Source organism: Mesitornis unicolor, unplaced genomic scaffold (assembly GCF_000695765.1).
Source record: "Mesitornis unicolor isolate BGI_N332 unplaced genomic scaffold, ASM69576v1 scaffold29220, whole genome shotgun sequence".
Lineage (NCBI taxonomy): Eukaryota > Metazoa > Chordata > Aves > Mesitornithiformes > Mesitornithidae > Mesitornis > Mesitornis unicolor.
The window spans coordinates 1-19,394 of record NW_010158057.1 but is presented as its reverse complement, the minus strand read 5'-3'; the positions used below and the strand labels follow the sequence as shown (position 1 = coordinate 19,394).

General features: G+C 43.2%; 1 protein-coding gene across 1 annotated transcript; it reads left to right on the top strand.

The window, feature by feature from the left end:
- The first annotated feature begins 5,871 nt into the window (after window positions 1-5,871).
- On the top strand, window positions 5,872-6,132 carry LOC104539003 (serine palmitoyltransferase small subunit B-like). Its single transcript, XM_010182414.1, has one exon. The coding sequence runs from the start codon at window positions 5,890-5,892 to the stop codon at window positions 6,130-6,132; it is 243 nt and encodes an 80-aa protein (XP_010180716.1). The 5' UTR covers window positions 5,872-5,889.
- Window positions 6,133-19,394: the final 13,262 nt, after the last annotated feature.

The window sequence follows — 19,394 nt, the reverse complement described above, 5'->3', positions numbered from 1 at the left end:
CAGCAGGAAGGAGGGTTAGGGAGGGTTAGCGCTGGCGGATTCCAACCATGCTGGAGTTCCTTCTTCTGAGCAAGGTAAAGCAGAAATGTAGCTGAAAATGCCATTGCCTTTTCTGCCTTACTATTTCTTCTCCTTAGGTACTTTTCCACTCCTGGAAGACTTTTTCCCAAAAATATCCATAGGCACAGTTGAACCATGTTCACTCACATGCAAAATGCCTGAGTCATATACAGCAATAAAATTTTACCAGCTCTGAACCTCATTCTGGTGGTGTATCAGTGGTGGCAAGAACATGTACCTAAGAAGAGTTCACAGTCCTGTAGCACAGTAGCTGGCAGTAATGTATGGCCAAGCACACAATGAGGTGCTGAGTCAGGAAGAGGAACGCTGAGGAAGAGAAACCAGAGATGGCCTCACTGCTGCTGTGCATTTTTACTCCAGAAATAAAGGAGGGGGAAAACTTATTAAAATCTGCCTATAAAGGTGTTTTTAATGGTGCGCAATTGTCCATAGTGGGAGCTGTGCTGGGATTGTTGCTGCTGTTGCCATTCATGTTCTTTGTCTGGCATTACCTCCCTGTGAAAACAAGCTTCAGGGTACACTTAAACATTCATGTGTAAGTACTACAGTAACCTGAGGCTTCTGCTTGTCAGTAGGTAATAGGCAGCTCTCTAGGCTGAGGTGATGCTGTATGGCCATGGGCCATGCTGTGTATAGGGAATGTGAGTAGCACAGATGCAACAGAGCAGCAGACTGAGATGGTGTCCCTGGGAAATGCTGGTGTTCGGATTCCCTGCACAATTTTAACTGCTGCGTCAGCTAAATTTCTTCCTGATTTCTTCCCGATTTCTTCCCAACTACTGGTCCACAGGACCTGTATTTCATTCCTTACACACTATGCTTGGTGCTCACTGAATAAAACATATTAAAGCAAATGCATGATGGACTGGGAATGAGAAACCCTTTGTATTTTCAGAAATGACAGTGCACATAAAATCAGTGGGTTCATCCCAGAGTTGTTACATTAAGAGGGACAAGATTGCTGCCTTGGGTAAGTCAGGATATTCTGTCTGAGCACCAACAGAACAAACCCATGTAACACAAAATTACAAATAAGTATGATTACAGATAAAAAACTTGCAGAAAGGACATACATTTCAATACTCAAGGAGGATGATTACCCATTCCTTTTCCAATAGCTGAAATTATTTACATATCAGTCAATTTTAAAATAATTATTGCACTTTGTCTTGTTGCCTCTGCTATTTGGAGCTTGCATGATGTAGGTGTCCTGCACACAAGACCAAATACAAGCCTCAGGAGCCAGCAGCTGGATTTTATTTAAGCTTCAGCGTGAGTGCAGTCCCTTAGGATTCTGCAAAACCGACCAACTCTTCTGTGCCATCACAGCGATTATCCATTGGATTGGATATGGATTGGATTGGATTATGGCCAATTTGTAGCCACTTAAATATTTGTCTTTTGGGGCTGAATTGATTGTTTGCTTTGTTTTCCTTCCTACCTTGTTTATAACACTTGGCCCTACTTTACATCCCAAGCATCAGAGACCACTTGTTTAATGATTATGGGGCTATTTCCAGCTCCAGGGTTTGCTTTTCCCCAGTCTAGATAAACTTACCTAGATCTGAATATGTGTTGCAAACCCTTTTTCTCTACATGTATAAGTCAACCAAATTCCTGCTGAAGGTGTAAGGTGTTTCTTTGGAAATCAGTCTATCCCAGTTTCCCTGCAAGAATCGTTCTTTCCTCAGGAATTTCCCAGCAGGTGCATTTTGCCATGTGCTGTGCAGACACCAGTCAGGGTTGCAGGCTGCTAGTGTGAACAAAGTCCGCAAAAACAGGTAGCTCAAAGCAGAAATAATGAAGTACCTGATACTCACGTCTTCAGATTACAACTCCAAACACCAGCTCTAATGCTGGGGAACTAAGGTTATTAATAAAGAAATTTTTGAGATTAAACATGCTCTTAAATGAAACCTAGGATATTTTTATGTTGACTTATCTTTTCAGCTGCCCTAATCAGAGACATGTGTAAACAAGCAAGAAGATAATGTTCCCACTTAAAACTGTAAAAGCTGCTTTACAGGTTCCTCTTCTTGCTTTCTCTGCTTGGAGCTGAAATTGCTGAAAATAATTTGAATATTGCCTAATGGTTTTAGAAGCTGAATTCTATTCATTTTATTCATAGCAGGTCTTAAAAGTCCCATGGTCTCTAAACAGGAAGGCATTTCCACAATGCAACTGACTACTTAAATTCAAATTTGTAGACAAATGAGCGCTAAGTTAAAATTACATGAGAGCAAATTATTTCCTGTTCTGGAATACTGGGAACTGATGAGCTAATAATACAGGATCCTTTCAACTCAGTGCTGGCATTAATGTAATAAAACCCAGTAATGATTAAAAATAGAAGTGGAAGCCTCTCTAGGACAAGTCCTGTTTAAAATATGTAAGTTTTAGCCTCAAGAGTTTCTGTTTGTCTAATGATTTGCCATTCCCTTTGATTACTGCGACAAGGTAATTGGCCTAGGTGGTAAGGCTGCCTGAGACCTCTGGAGGTATGGAGCTTTGGGCTATTCTTTATGCTTAAAACTGGTCTTGAATTAATGCAAATAGGATACTTTCAGAAAAGGTATCTATGTCACAGTAACACAGTGGATTCTTGTATCTCATTGACTTTGTAGCTGGTTTAAGATGGCTCTTTTTTCCTTCTCTCCTCTGTTTTCCTTTTATAAATTATGCATCTAAAATTGCATTATCCCAAGACGCCCATCATGTTCGCTGTGCTTCCAAGACAGTCGTGCGAAGAGAGAAAGTCTCTGGGTAGATTAAAAGCTGCGGAAGTGTGTTAGGGGTGAGGACACAGACTGTCATTTGACTGTCTTTTACTTACCTCAACCTCTGTCATTCATTTGGAGACTGCACAGTCTCTGCATGAAGATGGCTTGCATTCTTGCTGGTAGTCCAGAGAGTGTCCGAGTGCCTGGGAACGGGAAGAGCCATGAGCAGGAAGAACTGAAGAAACACAGGCTGGCTGCTAGGACTCACTGACTGAGCTGAATGGAATGCAATCCCCAAGCTGGAGAAGGTGTGAAAAGGTCTTTGATAGAAATCTAAAGGTCTGCTCCTTATTTTAATTGCTTCATACTTTATTCATGTATCCCTCCAAGGCAGCAATAAGTGATAGTGGTGAGTGTGCAGCCTGGTAGACTGGTCTGATTTCAGTAAAATCAGCCTAGGGAATTTTTTTCCTGTCTTTGACTGTTCCTTAAAGCAGCTCTGTACCAAGATAACACAAGTGTATGTGCTGCTGTGGGCAGAAAGCTCCACTAGCCTGGAATCTCTCCCCTCAAGAACCACTGCAGCACCCCTCTGATAACCTCATAGCCTTAAACACCTGCAGCAAACACTCCAGCCTTGCAGTTTCTCCATGCAGCAGTCAGGCTTAACAGATATTTACCCAAGAAAGGTATGAGTTTAACTAACACAGCTATAACCCCAGTGTAAATACCATAATCCTAGATAGTATGAGAGGGCCCTTACTGTTTTCCTTTCAATTGTATAGGAAAGAGCTTAACCTCTTCATTGAAAAATGTTGTTCTTTTTGCAGAAAGTATAAATAGGGACACTTTTGGCTCCCAGCAAGTCACAGTTTGCCAGCTGTGCCATTTTTATTACAGACTTTGCAATATTTACAAGGCTTTAAGGCCGCTCTTGAGTTCTGCCTTAAAATAATTGATCTGAAAGGAACTGTCTTCCATTCATACCGGGATAGAAACCAGTGACGACCTTTCTCGCCAGCCTGTATCCTTGCAAGTAAAGCATACACAGCAGAGAGAGTCACTGCTAGATTTAAAATGTAAGTGATCTGCCCCCTAAAAGCATTGCAGGCAGCCTCTTGGTCTAGAATATATGGAGAAGATCAAGTGAAGGAAAAGGATGGGTTTGGGAGGAGGAGAGGAAAAAAGATATATTGGGGAAGGTACTGATAGTTGGAGGAGATGGAAGAGGGGCTGCGGGAAAGTAATTGTTTTTGCATAAAAACCTGCTAATACAAACGAGCCTCCCTCCTTTGTTAATGCAGTGTTTGCAGTTTCACTGTGCTTGTTGCCAGCAAAGAGGCTGCATTCGTGGTGGTGCCGAGAGTTGAGGAGCAATTGAGGAACAGATGCGAGGAGGTCTGGACAGGAAGCTGAGGGATGGGAGGAGAAACACCTGGAGAGGAGTCAGCATGTGGATAAAGGAGGGGGGGCAAAGACACTCAGCTCCTTCATCAGCGGTGTCGAACAGTCTGCCATGCTTAGGGTGAGCCTGCGGTTGTTGCCTTCCCAAAGAAGAGGAGGCAAAAATCTACCTTATAGAGCCTCCAGACGGCGAGGTGTAAGCCAGTCTGGCACGATGCTCTGCAACATAATACAGAAATACTGAACCTTCACAACTGGTTGTACTGGTGACCTAAAGGAAGAAAGATGGAGAAATATGATCCAGGTGTGCGTGCTTAATAGTGCATCTGATGGACAAAATTTACACTGCAGTACACATTAGTAACTAAAGTAAAGCTGTGACAAAACAAACCAAAGATCCTTTTTATTGCTAATTTATCTTCCCTTCAGTAAATACCCACATGCCACCAGAATATACTGTACAGCCTCTGGAGGCAGGGAATATTGTCCTACATTTGGCCTATACAATTTGACCTATACCTATGCATTTGGCCCATCAATATTTTCATCACAGGCTGCAAATATTCCAGTGCTACTTTAGTATTTGTTGCCTTGAGGGACAGAAAATTGCTGTTGCCCAGAACTCAGTACAAACACAAGACTGGAGGGACATGACATGTCCAAGCATCTCCATTCCTGGTGTTTCAGGCAATAGAAGTATAGAACAAAATGACAGACTGGAAGGGTTTTCAGCAGGACTACAATCTGCGGTATTCCCTTTTACTGTGAGCTGACCTGGTCCCAAAATAAAGGAGTCCCTCTGTGAAGCCTCATATGGTTGTTTATCATGTCTATGTATTTTGACTAAGTAGATATTTATTTATTTATAGCCTGAATTTAAAGGTTATTTAAAATACTAAAAAGCAATTTTAACAAAAAACAGTGGAAGGCAAAACCCATTTCCTAGTTAATACGTGCTCAGCCATTCCCTTTTCTGTCTGGAGATAGGAACAATGAATGCACAACAGTATTACCTGAAAGGAAAATCTTTCCTAGACTTGTAACTTCTGTTAAATCTCTTTTAATCTGTAATGTATCTTATTTCTTTGGAATGAACTGAAAAAACTACTTATGCTATTTGAGATTTTTTCCCTCCCTTTCATAGCGGGTCTTTTCTATACTCCAACCAATTGCAGAATAATAGAAATTATTATCAGAAGTAAGCAGAGGAGTTTTTACAGAGCAGTTCTTTTAATCTCATCTTTATTCCAGAGCAAACGAGTCTGCTATCCGCATTTATGGAAGCTGGCCCAAAGCCTTCCCTTTTAAATGTGTATCTCCCTGACTTCCATGTGAACCTTGTGCCTTTGTGTGCTAATGCAAATTTAATTCCTACTGCAGAATGAATAGCGAAACACACTCATTATCAGAATGTAGGAATTGCAAATGCCCAACTGATATGGCTTCAGTAAGCAGCAGTTGCTTGAGCTAAAGGTTGTTTTCCTCTGCTCCAGGGCAGAAGGGGCTGGTGATGGCACTGATGCATTGTGTTTGAACTGTATTTTATGTAATGATTGCATGTGGTGTCAAACCTGAAATGATGGTCACTGCATCATTTTTTTAGCTCCAGGTCTTTCCACTGCAGCTGTAATCCAGACTTCTCTATCGTTACAGGTCATCTTCTCAAAATCACTGCAAGCTGAAGATGGATATTAAGCGTGTGAAGGACTATATCTGTTGGCTGTACTACCAGTACTTACTGGTCACCTGCAGCTACGTGCTGGAGCCCTGGGAGCGGTCCATGTTCCACACCGTCACTGTGACTGTTTTCGCTATGGTGGTGTACACAGCGTACGTCTTCGTCCCCATCCATGTCCGCCTGGCTTTTGAGTTCTTCTCCCAGATATTTGGAGGCCAGCCTGAAAGCACAGTTTCCATCATGAACTGAACTTGCCCGAGCAGCGATTAGCAGCCCTTGCAGCTTGTGACATGCAATGTCTTCTTCAACTTCGTGTATTTATTCTGAAGCAGTTTTGCAGTTATGAAAATAGCATTTTCTCTTACAAAACATGGCTTGCTTAATTATCCTAGCTGAAAAGCAGAATGATGCACTGACTACTGGCTGCGCGGTCCTCGTTAAATGAAACACAGGCCAGCTTTTGCTGTGTGATAATGAAACACATCACCTGGAATGCCACCTTTGCCTAATACTCAACCAGCTCCCACTGTAACCCCCCAATTCAATCACATGGGCATGTACGAAACAGCAAAGGCTGTTTATGGTGGCTTAAGGAGGGATACTACGCTCGTTATACACAACAGAGTGCAGTAGCAAAATATACCCAAATGTACCATGCCTCCTTTGACTCAAGTTAGAGGATCTAAGGAGAGGAGTATAATACAGTGTGATTTGAGTACTAATATCTGGCTGATTATTGACTTCTGGTTTTTAATGGATGTGAGAGGAAATTAGAAGAGAAAGTAATAGGAGTATGAACTTGAATCCAACTTTTTGCATCTAAGTTGCCGCATCTGAGTTTAGATGGTCTAAGACAGTTTCAAAAAGCATGCTGTAGGGAATCTTGCATTTACTGAAAATGACAGAAAGAAAGAGAACTGGCTTTGTTTCAGTGCACTCCTGATGCCTTTGATTAAAACTGAGGCATCTTTTCTTTCTGCTCCCATTCACCAAGGCAAGCAAAGTGCATGTGTGCACCAAAGGAAGATGATCCAGAAAACAGAGTGGAAGTAGTATTTTGATAACTGCAGGGAAGTCAGGGTGCTTAAAGAGATCTACTTTATAAAGAAGAAATTCGATTTATTATAATTGCCTGTGGGGAGTTTCTTGAACAATGGAAAGTTTGTTTGGTTTTCATTCTACACCTGAATCAAATGTCAATGCCAAATTGTAAGCTATAGGCATACAGTGCATGTGTCCAACAGCTGATGCTACTGTTATTAGAAGTGAGAGGTGCAAAATGTAAATAGCTTTCAAATGATGTTTGCACAGTTCTAGGGTTAAAAAACCCAACAGCCTCTTAACTTCTTTATCAAGCTGCAGTGCAGTCCTGCATGCTTCAAAGAAAAAAGTTAGTTTGGAAGCTAAGACATGTTTTGAAGGTTGAACAGATCTGAACATGTGTATGCTTTTTTTTCAGAAAAAAAATAAATTTTATTCTTCAGAAACATTTCAGTGGGTGCATGGCTCAGCTCTTCCTGTATTTTCTGTTTGTTCATAAATACCCTGGATATGTGTGGGCCAGGCTGACACCACGGAGGACAGACTGGTTTGCTGCAAATGCTTTGGGGCAAGGTTTCAGAGCCCCTTAAATGGGTCCATGTGTGGACTGCCATCTGCCATGTTCATCCCCATGAGTGTTCCAGTCCTCTCCTCTCTCTGGTGGTGGGGGAGGGGAAAAAAACCCCCACAGAAAAACCCAAAACAAAAAACCCCCAACCAACCAACCAAAAAAACCCAAAACAAAACCCAGAAACATCATTGAAGATCCTCCTCCACAGATGTGTTCAGAAGGTCCTGGTGGACTGCCATCTGCCATGTTCATCCTCATGAGTGTTCCAGTCCTCTCCTCTCTCTGGTGGTGGGGGAGAGGAAAAAAAAACCCACAAAAAAACCCCACACAAAAAAAACCCAAACAAACAAACAAAACAACCAAAAAAACCAAAACAAAACCCAGAAACGTCATTCAAGATCCTTCTCCACAGATCTGTTCACAAGGTCCTGAAGGCAACTCTTTTGAGATGCACAGGTCTCCTGCTTGTAAAGAGGCGATTCATCACAACATAGTTCATCACATCACAGTTGCAAGCTGCGTTTGGGTTCTGGCTCACCCTGGAGCCACTTGTTCATATTGCCAATACAAGCAGACCAAGGATGTGCCTGAGTTCTCTTGCAGACAGCGACTGATGTGCTTCAAATTAAGGTGACAAATCCCTGTGTGTGCTGGTGGCACAACTGAGTGGTTTAGGCTTAAATGGGAGCCAAAGGCTGAACTGTTGTATCTCTTTAATCACAGTTGTTAAACTGCAAATACGAGGTACCAAGCTGTAAGCATGCTTACAGGAATAAAGAGCACTGGAGGAGACAAAAAATGTCAAGTACCTGTGAAAATTTCCATGAAAGGAGTCTATAAAATAGACTAAAAGTAACTTAAATGTTGGAGGTGAAAAAATGAAAATATTTCTCTAGCAAGCTGGTGTTTGAACCAAAAATACTTCCCCGTATCCTATCCTCAAAAGATTCTACCTTTTAACCAGATAATGTGATGGATGTAAATGCCATGGCATCCCCTCATCAATCCTCTTTCAAATAACATCTTATTTTTTAATTTCTCAAGAAGGTTATTTGTTCTAAATGGCATCAAACACAACTGAGCTGCTTTTAGGAGTACAAGGAAAAACACTCTTCTAGGTATGCAAAGGCTGGGTCTCATATCTCAGAGAGCACACACCCTGATATAATGTTGCTTTTTAAATATTTAACTTAAAGCAAACAGAACAAGCAAGCGGCCTGCTCAGGACGTGGGAATTTCCACTGACCGCTCATGGTGGGATTCCTGTAAAACACTTCTCTTCCTTATTATTCCCTTTACCTTTGTTCAGCTTTGCGGGAGGAGCTCGGAAGATGGAGGAAAACAGCAGCAGTTTCTCTTTGGAGAGTCTCCACAGCCTTACTTAAATGAAAACTCTAATTGTGTGTGTGTGTTCTTCAGCTTCTTTACTAAATGTTAAAGTTTTGGGGGAAGAGGCAGTCACCAGGAAGAACAGAGACAGCTAAAAATAACCTCTCTCTGCTAAAAAGCCTTTGGAGATTTTTCCAACCCTTTTCATTTCCCCTTTCTCCTACAAAAGCAAAAATAACTCTAGCCACTTAATATGCACAATTAGTGGGTTCCAGCAGATTTCAAAGCATTTTTAGCATACAGCAGCGAACTGAAATATTTTTTCCCTGGCTGAAAGAGAGCTGAGGTGGGATACCACTTCCCTCAGCTTGAGACCAGCCCACAGCCTAGGAAACTCTGCTCCAGTTTCGAAATCCTTTTCCTTGTAGATGAAGCTGTTCACAGATGACGGAAGGAGGTTTTCGTCAGACTACATCTGCACACTGCTGTGGAAGCACCATTTGCTGAAACAGCAATGAGCCGCAGGAGGGGGGTTGCATTTCGGAGAGCTGCCACTAAGACCAGCAGACAGCTCGGTATTTACAGCACATACCTATGTAGGGACAACTCTGTTGTGAAGAGCAGTGTTGGGCTCTTTATAAACCACCTTGGCAGGGCACTCTTTTCTCCTGCTTCATTATTACTCCATGTTAATTGCAGTTAATTGCTCCATTACTACCCTATGCTAACTGTAGTTCAGGCTGAGCACTGCAGCTGGAAGTTTTTACACCAAAAAACCCACAGATGAAGCGGCCATGTTAAATCTCAACAGAACCAGTGACTCCACAGTGATAAATGAAACAAAAGCAGAGAGGAACGTGAACCAGTTCCAGTTGAATTCACCCTGAGAGTACAAATGCATCATTAAATTAAGTGCTGAGAAATTTTTGGGCTCAGCTGACCAGCACCGTACTTTCCTTGTTTAAAATTCATTTTCTTAATTTCATTTAATCAAAGCTAGCATTTATCCTGCCGTAAAGGTTTCCTGGCCAATTTCACGGATCACTTCCCAAATCCATTACCGAGGGTGACTCCACGTGACCATGTCCAGCTCATGAACCTCCAGAAGCTTCTTCCTGAAGCCCCTCCAGGCAGCCTTCACCCAAGACTATTGAAAAACACTGCCCAGAAACCTCTTCTTTAGCAGTTGTCCTGCACAGGAAACGCAGGGATCAGCATCACCACCAGTGACTCTGCCCATCTAGCGAGTTTATTTCTAAGTTATTTTGGTGCACTCCTTTTATCACATGAATTAAAATGCAGAGCTTGAAATATGGTAGCAGCAGTTTATAGCTCGGAGGGTCATCAGTGGGATACAGACGTCTCTGATGATCGGCTGCCAGCTAAACTCCCTTTACGTGTGCAGTGACTAAATGCAGTGCTAACTTACTTGAAGGGTGATATCCCAGTGCTTTTCATACCCCCAGAGAGCCTTACAGTGACTCCTGCCTGACTGCGCACTCAACAGAAGAAAGAGAAATCTTTATTTCCATCCTTTCTTTTGATCTTTCTAGAAGAGACTGGCAAAATACTCCAAGGCAGTTGGTGGGGAAGTGCTGCCGTTGCCTGTCCTATGCAGCTTCAGGGCATCTGGATTCAAACCAGTCACTTGCAGAGACAGGCCGTGACCTGGGTGTCCCACTTCATCTACATGGAATTCCCTGAAAAATGAGACCCCATGCTTACGAAGTCTTGATATCTTCAGCATGTTCAAGTACAACCTTTTGTCTGAAATTTTATCATTGCTGTTATTTGGCCATAATTTAAAATTCTTGCTTTGGATGCAAATTCAGTGAAAAAAGCTTGGGGTTTTTTTTCCACTTACAACAATTGCTGCAGCTATTTTTAAAGGTTAAAAGACCCTAAAGTTTTTATCAAGTGAAAGACGTCATTAACATACTTTAAATAATCATTTTTATAAAGGCCCTGGTTTAGATAAACCTTCCAAAATACCAAACAGGTATCATCAATCAATAGCATGCAAAAAAACTGTAATGCGTGAGAAATGGGCCTCCACAGAGACACCTCCTTGAAACTGGCCTACAAACAAAAATGGCACGTAAAGGAAAATCCCTCTGATTGCTGTGGTGGGGAGCTTCTGCTGCACTACCACAAAGGACAGATGCTGTCCTGGTCTTTTTGTACACACAGAATTAGCCCTGCCCAGCACACACACAGCGCACACCAAGGAGGACCATGAATACAACACGTTGCGTCTGTCTCCATTCACTTCTCATCAAGGCAATGCTCCATTTCTAGAGTTTAATTTCCCTTATTACTTGGAAACTAGGGAAAAACCCAAAAAACCTATTTAAGCCATTGCAAAAGAAGCACAGCAGGGTGTAGTGACAGTCAGCAGAACCATACGAACTGCAGATTACGCTTGCCCAGCACCAGAACGCGTTTGCTGACATGGGGCCGATGCTCACAGATGGGTTACTGCACCCCGGAGTGGAGACGTGGACAAGTGGCGGTGTGCCAAGCTGAGCATTTGAAAATTAAAGCAGAAAAGGCTAATTTTCAAACTATTACTGAACTTTTAATAACTTTCTCATAGTCATGCAAAACTATCAACATCCCATGTTGCATCAAAAGCAGTGCTACCCCCTCGCAGTGTGTGAGTCGGCCTCTACACAAATAATTTTAATTATTTACTCCTAAAATACCAAACTGCAGCTGAATCAGCACATTCCTGATATCCTACCACAAACTGCTTTTTGCATGGAGCCCATTTCTCTTTGGTAACTCCAGTTACCTTCCTAGCCAAGATAAGATAACTATTCATTTATCTGGACTCTATGCACACTCTGTGTGCATGTAGGTATTGACAACAGCAGAATTTAGGGATAAACCATCACAAAGATAGCCACTCCTCTCGTTTCTGGAATATTGGTTACCTTCTTCAGGGACAAGAGAGCACGTGGCAATGGGCTCATGGGACAGCAGGACACAAGCTGGAACACAGGAGGTTCCACTTAAATTTGAGAAGAAACCTCTTCTCAGTGAGGGTGACAGAGCACTGGACCAGGCTGCCCAGAGAGGTTGTGGAGTCTCCTTCTCTGGAGACATTCAAAACCCGCCTGGACGCCTTCCTGTGCAACCTCATCTGGGTGTTCCTGCTCCGGCAGGGGGACTGGACTGGATGAGCTTTTGAGGTCCCTTCCAATCCCTAACGTTCTGTGATTCTGTGATTCTGTGATTCTGTGACACATCAGCTTCTTGTTTCTGCCTGCCCCACAGCTCCGCCGGCAGCAGCAATTGTCAATCCCCCATGGAGCTGCGACTGCACCTGATGGAAAGTGACTTTTGCTGCCATTGCCCCAGATGGGATTAAGGGCTGTCTGAGCAGTGAGCAACCGTTGTTTCACAGCCCTCCTGCTTTGGAGAGGTTTCTGCTGCGGGCATTGATCTCCAGAGGAGGAGGGGAACAGATCCCCGAGACCGGCATCTGGCACACTGCATGAAAAAGGATGCACCACTTTGTCCGACCGTTCCAGTGAGATTCCTACATCCTCTCCTACTAAACTTCCAAATCCAGGTGGGCTCCTCATTATTTCCAGAAAGATACCAGGGTGGTCCATCAGACAACAAGGATACTAAACCATGAGCAAAAAACAAACCTCCCTCTTTTGCCAGCTAAATTACATGGTGTTTCTTAGCTTACACTAAGCTTTCCAGCTGCCTGGAGAATTTTCCTGCACAAGCCTTGAAGTGCTGTGTTTGGATCATATCAGCACTTCCCTCCAGGCCAAGCCTGATCAGAAAGTGAAAACCTAGGGAGTTTAGACTCCTAAAGTATAGATCATCAGCAAACTTCAATGTGCAGGCCTGCCGCAAACTTTTTGTAGTCAAGGGAATCAAGGGATATCAAAATATTCTGGTAAACTAAACTACCTTAAATCTCAGGAAACTGAAAATTCAGTCTAATATCAGAGTCTGCCAGCTGAGAAAGGAGATCAGATGCCTGCAACGTTCCTGAGATCGTCTGAAGGCTGGATCTGAGCGCACAGCGACTGCACAGAGCTTGTCCCACGACTCCAGCACGGGAGCTCCAGCAGAGATGAAACAGGCTCCTCTTTACTCTCTGTCCTTACACACAGGAAGGAAAACTCACTCTGAACTAAATGAAGGCACTTTGGTTCAAAGCGTGATCAATGTTGTCCTTAATATATATATATATTCCTTAGAGTAAGCAATATTTTCCCTGAATTTGAGGAGCTCAAGTTACGAAAATATCTCCAGGCAACTTGTATGGGAACTCCCCAGCTGTAAGGCTGTGATTCACAGGTGGACGTAAGAATTAGCTCTGAGAGTTCACACTTGTCATCAGTGGTGCCTGCTCCACCCATATTTCAGAGGCGGCTTTCTGTAGTTGCTACATCAGGACAGCTAAGGGCTGATAAACTGCGCTGATGCTGGTGTTTCAGTAGTCAGCCCCAAACTGAGGCTGTCCTGGAGTTGTTCCCAGGATAACTGAGGCATCCTTTACATTGGGTTAAGAAGCTCCAAGCTAGAAATAGGCTGTAGAAATCACTTCAAGTGGACTAAGATAAGCTATAACCCCCTAAGTTACCAAAGGGTAGGTTTAGTCTAGGCTTAAATGTGAAATTAAAAAGATGCATGTGTACCCTTTGCATCAAAATACGTATCCTATTGCTGAGACGTGCGCAAGCAAGAGAAAAAAGTCAAGAAGCAAGACAAAGAGGAAAGAGGGAATAGTTACAAGACAGAGAATAGGGTAAATCTGGCAAATCTGTATAAAAAATCAGATTCTGCTTTGCTTACAATGACTGAGCAGAGGGAGGAGGGGAGGAAATGAAGGTAAATTGTTGCAGCGTCAGGAATAGACGTATTGTCAGCTAGGGTGCTGCTTCAGTTATTTTTTCTGACAGCTCCTATCTTTGCTTCATAATCATGGAGTAGATCAGAAATATCTCATCATTTCAAGGTCATATTCAAGGATGAGTTACATGCCATGAATCTTCATGAGCTTCAGATATAAAAAAATAATGAACAGCAAGAGAAAATGCAGGTAAAATTTATATCATGGAGTATCTGACATGAAACAACTGAGGCCAGAATAAAGCACCTTAAGATCAGAGAGGGCCGTAGCAGGATTGCAGCAACGTAATTAGAAGACGGGGTAACAAGGCACAGCAAACAGCCTCACCCATCAGGCTGGCAGAGGAAAGAGCTTGTATCAGTTCTCTGCATTCTCCACAGCCGCAAATTGCACAACAAGAGAAACCTGGTAACTAACATACACTAATTATCTGCCAAATGCACAGAGATTTAGTGATTTATGAAGTAACAGCTGGAAACAAAAATATGGTGCAAACCAAGTAGACGCGTCCAACTCCATACATCCCGGTGCCTTGCCCAGAGGAAATACAGGACGTACCAGGTATTTCACTCAAGGTAAATAATACTCAGATCCCGAGAAGCCCTCTCCACATCACAGATTAATAGTTTTTATTTGCCTTTACAATATTTCCCCTCATACGAGAATAAAAGGCACAACTTGATGAAATCAAGTAGGATTAGGCCAGAACTGAGGGGCACGTACCTACCCCTAGCGCTGTGTTCAGCTGTCCGTGCTGTCTCACTCCTGAAAACACCAAGAAATGCTATGTGCTTCCTGTATTAAAGCCCTTCACATCTGGTTAGACCTGACTCATTTGCTATCCAATAATCCAAATATTTTGGCATCCAAAAGGTTTTCTTTATCTCACATCTTTTGGTGGCACCAAAATACCTCAGAGCCCCATACCCAGATTTCTATTCAGAATTGCTGCGCCCTATAAAATGCACTCCATCCAAACCTTGTTACAAGAACACAGGACTTTGGCACTGAAATACGAATCTCATTGCAGCAGCCCTGGCTGCGTGGCCTGTTTTTCCCAAGAAATCTTCAATAGCAAAACTAGCATCACTGAAGAAGTTTTTTATATAAATGCATACGCTCCTAAATAAATCATGAGCTGCAAGCATTCACATCAGCTTTGGAAGTTTCCACTCACAAAGAGCAGTCCACAGTCAGTGCCTTTACACTGCAAGTCTATGACAGATATAATAAGTTCCGGTTTTGCAATTTTATTGCTGAGCAATACCTGCGCAGACATCTTTTAATAGGGATGTGTCAGATCTCCATGTCGTGCATGTGCCAGCAAGAAGGGAGTGGTGGAAAGAAAAAGTCATCCCCTTAAAATTGCAACACTTCTTCCTGAGAATTTAGCTTGATGAAGAATTATAAAATGCATATCCCATCATAGAGGACTGTCGCAAGGAAAAAAAAAAGATAAGAATGAGCTAACTGGCATTATTTTTATCAAACCTGCTACTCCAGCATTGGTAAGATGCTTAATGCTAAAATGCTCAAGTGGTCTGGCAGAGCCCGGGGTGGGCAGTGTCCCTGTTCTCCTCCTTCTACATCTTCCTTTCCTGTTTATGCAATTTTCATTTATCAGCCCACTGTCTCTGGCACAAATTACCCACAATCACACGGATTAGTTCCCACGGTCTTTCCGCCCCGGGCCTCTATGGATTGGAGCATTTTGCAGTCCAACCCTGCCTCAGAGGATTACTCCAGTGATACAAGGTTGGCATGGTGACTGCTGAGACATTACCATTGCTTACTGAAGAAAGCATCAAGTCTGGACAAAAGCAAAGCCACTGGACACCTCTCCCCTGTTCACTCTGGAGCAGGCATGCCTTGCGTCCCACTTCCATCAACAAAGTCTCCTTTCCTTACTCCTCCTTCCTCTCTATGATCTTTGGCTCTTTCATCCACGTCAAAACACATAGCTTCTGTCCCTACCATACTCCTGTTTCCACCCTCAAAAGCAGTGATGGAGGGAGGAGGCGCAGTGCACATCCCAACCACAGGACAAGGGATACAGGTTTGTTTCTAGAGCAAGTTCACTGAACTGTTTCCTGGCTTTTTCTCTGCTTGGCTTTGTCTCCAGCCAGCTAGAGTAAAGCAAGCCTAGGAAATCTCAACATCATCCATAAATTTATCTACAGATTTTTAACAGACACAATGTGCAAAATATTTTTACCTGCATATTCCTATTCTCATATACTTTCATAAGAGATCTCAAAGTGCCAATATCTGAAAATATAAATTCTACAAAAATATATTCATTTTACTGATGCCAATGCCCACACTTTGCACTGACGTGGACCCTCTCCTGGCAGCTCCACTCCTCTCAGCACAACCCGCCCTCTCATCAGGTTTCCTTTAGCCAGCTGATGTTTTTAGCTGAGACACGGAAGATTACAAAAGCCAAGCGGAAAACAAACAGCTACTGTACAATAGCCTCTAAGATTCCTATCATGTTCTAATGAACAAATATTTACCTTTTGAAAGCAATTATTTCTTAGACTGAGGTTCAGGTCTAGCGCATCCTGGTACAGGTAACAAACGTATCAATACTAAAGCAACACTTCCTGGCTCCTGTCCATGCTTTTGCCTACAACTAAATCTTTGCCATGGCTGTTCCCAACCCAGGTAAACAAGGGTGATCGTAGTAACAAGGCCCATCAAGATCATTTACATTAAGAAAACAAAATTGTCACAAAGGCGATTGCTAAGTTGACATATCTGTGGGAATTGGCTGTACTTTCTGCACAGGTTCTCACAGACAGACAGGTAGGTACCAGTGCCACACTAAAACTGCCACCTGTCTTCAAAAGAGGAACACCACAACCTCAGGAGAACAGCGAAGTATTACAAAGCAATGGAGAATTAATGAACAAAGAGAGTTTCTCTGACAATATAGCACGTTGATAAGAATGCAAAAGCTGAGCTGCTGAAGCTGCCTTGATGATAAACTAAAAGCTTAGGACGGAAGTCAGCACGAGGAGGAATTTCCGTTGTCATATCCAGAAGATGACCCCAGGATGCCTCCTTGTTCAGTACGTCAATTCACGTAACTTTATGGTTTGGGTTATTATGTTTTTTAAAGGCTACTAAGAGAAATCCATCTGTTGCTAATCCCAAGACAGGTGCAGCAGTGATTCTTAAAAGGCTTCAGGAATTTATAAAGCAGAAGATGCCCTTTGGTGAAAAACTGCTGCACACATCCGCTGCGCCTCTGCCTGCAGCAGGACAGGGTTTGCACAAAACCAGTGCCTGGTACACTGGCACACTGAGCATCCAGCTCCTCCCAGCTGCTGCAACACCCAGCAAGACAGGATTCTCCCCCGCTGCTTACAAATGGCAGCATTTTGCCATTACTCGGTGGTACCCCTCACACAGCCTGCATGTAAGCTGCTGCTCTTTCAAACGTTATTCGAGAAGTACGCTCGGCACCACATCAAACATGTCTTATATGCAAGCTTCATGTAACACATAACCTAGTTAAAAGGAAACTAAACCACAAATACCTGTGCTGTGATGAAGCTCATTAAAGCTTGATGATGCAATGCACAGGCTTTATCTGTTGATCAGCTGGAAGTGGAGTGTCACAATATGTTGATCTCTGTTGCAAAGCTATTTTAAAGAGGTTTCTTTTCAGCACTCTTTGTTCCTGCCTCTGAAGTTCAGGAGTAGTAATGTCTGTGGCTCATACTATAAATTGGATTGCTAATTGGATCCCTCACAAGGAATTAAAGAAATAGGCAAGAACTGGAAAATAAATGGAGCATTATCCCAGTGAATGTAGTGCAGATTATCTCACAGAAAGCAGCTCCTAGAAGTGTCATGTCCCCAAGGAATGAGCTAATGTTATTCCTCCCATTCAGATCGTTCCTTGAGACCACAGAAGACGAGTTGAAACAGCAGCACCTCTGCCAAGCACAGCTCTGCATGTGCTGCATCGTTGACATTGCCAGTTTGCAACTTCCCAGCTGCAATCAATAAAAGGCAAGGAGAGGCCTTCTTTCCTAAAGGAACAGGGCACGTGGCAAGGTGGGATTAAAACCTTGGCTGGAGGAGTTAGATCAATCTGTGGCTGCAAATGCAGAACTTGCAGGAGAAACAGCAACCATCCATGGAGGAGATGTGAGAACACCCCTCCTGGGGCTCCCGGCTCAGCGGCAGCGGTGCCCGCAGAGGCAGGCAGGAGCCCCTGCTGCGTTTGGAGGAAGGTACTGCCTGGCCAGTGAAGCAGCTGCCTGGTCCCTGCTGGGAGCTAGATCCTGGCTTGTACTAAATTTGGAAGCTGGGAGTTAGCGCCCCTCCCTCAGGGAAGGCACAATCTGTTCCTGTGCAAAAACACCTCCTACGGCTTCAAGAACAGACAGCGGGGTGAGCTGCTGCCTCCACCCTGCATCCTTAACAGCTCACCCGGCCACAGCTATACCTTTATTTCCCCACTCTGAGTACTGACTATCCTGCCGTTATTTGTCTGCTCTCTGAATGGAAACGACTTCATTCCTCCAAATTATTCCTTGATGCAATAGGAAGAAGAGTAAAATCGTCAGGAATGTATGCGCGCTCAGGACCGCAACAGCTAAAAATACAAAGTGGCATCACAATCCCCTTAAAAACTAAATCTGACATCGCTAAAGACCATAGAGGTGTTTCATTGTTACTGTGCAACCCTTCCCATGTATCCATCTGAGTGTTGTCAGAATACCTCTACAGCTAAATGAAGGTAATTTTATTAATTTGGGACCTGGTGGTGCTGAATGGCCCAGACGCTGTTCATACTGCTCTGAATCTCAAATTTATTTTACAGTGAATATTTAAAATCAAAATGCATAAATCACTATGTTTGCTTTTGTTCTTAAATTCTTGAGGGTTTCACATTTAAATTAATACAACTAATTAAAACAATAGCCCAGACCAGAATAAAACCTCTTTGTTGGAAGGTCAGAACAGCTCTAACTGGACAAGAGGTCCCAGGAGCATCTCTGGGAGCTTTGCCGCCTCCTTTCCTTGATCCAGTTTATGTGAGGGAATAGTGACCTCAGGTGTCTGTTAAATTAATCACAGGAGTTATCTTTCCCATGAATTTATTATTCTAAGCTGCTTCTATTTATTGATGTTTCTACTGAAAATTAAGCTGCTGTGAGCCAGCTGTTCTGTCTCCACTTGGGCACTGAGCCATTGACTGCAATTCTTCTGAGTGTGACCATCCAGCCAACCCCTTATCCCTGAGTGGTCCATCTGTCAAGTGCATGCCTCACTAAACGAGGATGTCGTGTGGGACAGTGCCAAATGCTTTGCACAAGTCCAGGTAGATGACATCGGTTGCTCTTCCCGTATCCACCAACGCTGTAACCCCATCACAGAAGGCCATCAAACTTCTCAGGCCCGATCTCCCCTTAGTGAAGCCATGTTTGCGGTCACCAATCATCTCCTCATTTTCCCCGTGTCTCAGCGTAGTTTCCAGGAGGATCTGCTCCATGATCTTGCCAGGCACAGAAGTGATATTGACTGGCCTGTAGTTCCCTGGGTCTTCCTTTTTATCCTTTTTCAAAATGGATAAAAATGGATTTCCCTTCTCCAGTCACTGGGAACTTCACCAGACTGCCACAACTTCAACAAATAGTTGTTGTGGTAAATGGAGCAAAGTCTAGCTGG